Below are 1,899 nucleotides of genomic sequence, written 5' to 3'. Positions count from 1 at the left end.
GCTGTTCTCTCTACTGTGAGGGGACAGGTATTTCTCCAAGTCTGTCCCACTTCAGGGACATCAGGCCCAGGAAGCGTCCTGATCCCTGGGCTGCCTGCTGCCTGGCACCATGAACGGTGGCTGGCAGATAAGCTTGCCCTGGGCTTATGTGCATGCCCTTCCTCCTCTGCTCCCACGAATCCACGATCTCCCCTCAAATGCCCCCATTGGGCCAACTGGTGCCAGTGCTGTTGGTTCACTTATGGTCCAGGGTTGGACCAGACACCACCGAACTGTCTCTGCTTCTCCAGAGCAAGCCAGGTGGGTTCATCCATCCTGAGCCATTTCTGACTTTGCCAAAGTTCCCTGACCACTTAACTTCATCCCTCACTTTCTCCATCTGTAAAACGAGATAATGAACAGGTTTGGGGGCAAATGCCGAGCACACACACACACTTGATCTCGTGCCAGGGTCGCCTGGCTCCCCTCCAAAGGCCCCTCGGGAGGCGGAACGGTCCCAGGGCTAGGGGCTCAGAGGAGCCCGCCTGCGGGCGAGGGGGTTCAGGCTAGGTTCTGGCGGGCGCTGTAGGGGAGCTAGGTGTGCGGGAGCGCCAGGCGCCAGGGTTGGTGGGACTCACCGCCGCCAGGGGTCGCCGCACTAACATCCCAGGCCGCTGGTGGAGCCGATCCGGTCCAGCTTGAGGCCGAAGCAGCCCTTGTTCGAGCCCTTCTTGATGCCTTTGTTTTTGCGCGCGTTGGGGTTCTCTTGCAGATGGCGGGCCCACGCCGCCCGAGCCTTAGTTTCTACTCGTAGGTCCCGGAAGAGTCGCGACTGGTCGCCCTTGGGGTTGGCGCCGCCACCCCCGGGCGTCTTGTCGCGCTTCTTCTGACCGCCGCCCTCAGCCTGGGACACGGCCAGCTCCTCCCCCTGCGGAGTTCGCTGGACCTGTCGGGGGAAAAGAGCAGGCAGGTGAAGGGACGCACGGCGGCAGCGTGGGGAACTTTGCGGAGCCCCTGACGCTCCAGCCCGACGCGCTCGCCAGCGCCGTTGGTCGTTTCGGAGCCGTGAGCGCGCCCCTACAGATGCGGGGCAGTTCGGCCCTGCATCCACCTGCCACGCGAGTGTCCCTTGCCCTCCCTGCCTCTGCCTCTTGCCCGGCTGGCCACGGTGGGGCAAGGGCTGCGCATCTGTCGACATTCTCTCGAGGCTGGGGACGTAGACCCCCGAACCCGGGCTCCGAGGGCTCCCCGGCTCTCACCCGCGCACAGCTCAGAAGAGAGGGCCGCCTTCCCGCCTTCTCTGCCCGCTCTTGCGGGCTGCATCCTCCTAGAGCCCCAGCGCTCCCACGCACTCCCTCACAGTCCCGACATCTCCGCGACAGCACCCACCTTCGGCGCCGCCCCGGGCTTGGCCTCGGAGGGCCGGAGCGAGAGTAGCATGAGCAGCAGGACGCAGGCCAGCAGCTGGGAGAGGTGCATGGTGCCCGTGGGGTGGAGGGACGCGCACTGGCGGCAGCGCGTGCAGGCGGGTAGGAGGGCGCGGAGCAGGCTGGCTCGGCTGCGATGCGCGATGCGGACGCGGGTCCCAGAGCTGCGCAGCGCCGGCTGGGTGCGCTCTGAATCCGCGGCTCCGCTCGCGCCTTTATAGTCCAACCTGCGGCTGATGTCATCCTCCCGCCCACCCGGCCGCCCGGGCCAATGGCACGCGCGCCGATAGCCAGGAGCGGGCCGCGGGGGCTCCCCCTCTGTCCCCGCTCCCATCTCACCCTCCCCCGAGGGATCCCGCGGCTCGGGCGGGCTCTCTCCCGGCTGCACTCAGAGCTGCAAAGCGGCGCGCACGGGGGAAATCTATTTGCATCGAGCGCGCGCCCTGGCATGCGGAGCGTCAACGTTCCGGGTGCCCTGCGCACACTCTGGGAC

At 66.8% G+C, this 1,899-nt stretch overlaps 1 protein-coding gene across 1 annotated transcript; it reads right to left on the bottom strand.

Moving 5' to 3' along the window:
• Nucleotides 1-600: 600 nt before the first annotated feature.
• On the bottom strand, nucleotides 601-1,522 carry NPPC (natriuretic peptide C). Its single transcript, XM_006906634.1, has 2 exons — nucleotides 1,369-1,522; nucleotides 601-925 (listed from the first exon to the last, which is right to left on the bottom strand). Exons 1-2 carry the CDS (start codon nucleotides 1,456-1,458, stop codon nucleotides 638-640), a joined length of 378 nt encoding a protein of 125 aa, XP_006906696.1. The 5' UTR covers nucleotides 1,459-1,522; the 3' UTR covers nucleotides 601-637.
• Between the last annotated feature and the right edge of the window lie 377 nt (nucleotides 1,523-1,899).

Source organism: Pteropus alecto, unplaced genomic scaffold (assembly GCF_000325575.1).
Source record: "Pteropus alecto unplaced genomic scaffold, ASM32557v1 scaffold110, whole genome shotgun sequence".
Lineage (NCBI taxonomy): Eukaryota > Metazoa > Chordata > Mammalia > Chiroptera > Pteropodidae > Pteropus > Pteropus alecto.
This window is presented reverse-complemented; position numbering and strand designations above follow the sequence as displayed.

Coding starts and splice junctions, on each gene's coding strand:
- NPPC (XM_006906634.1), bottom strand. CDS start 1,458: ATGCACCTCTCCCAGCTGCTGGCCTGCGTCCTGCTGCTCATGCTACTC. Junction 926..1,368: donor AGCCCGGGGCGGCGCCGAAG/GTGGGTGCTGTC, acceptor TTCCCCCGACAG/GTCCAGCGAACTCCGCAGGG.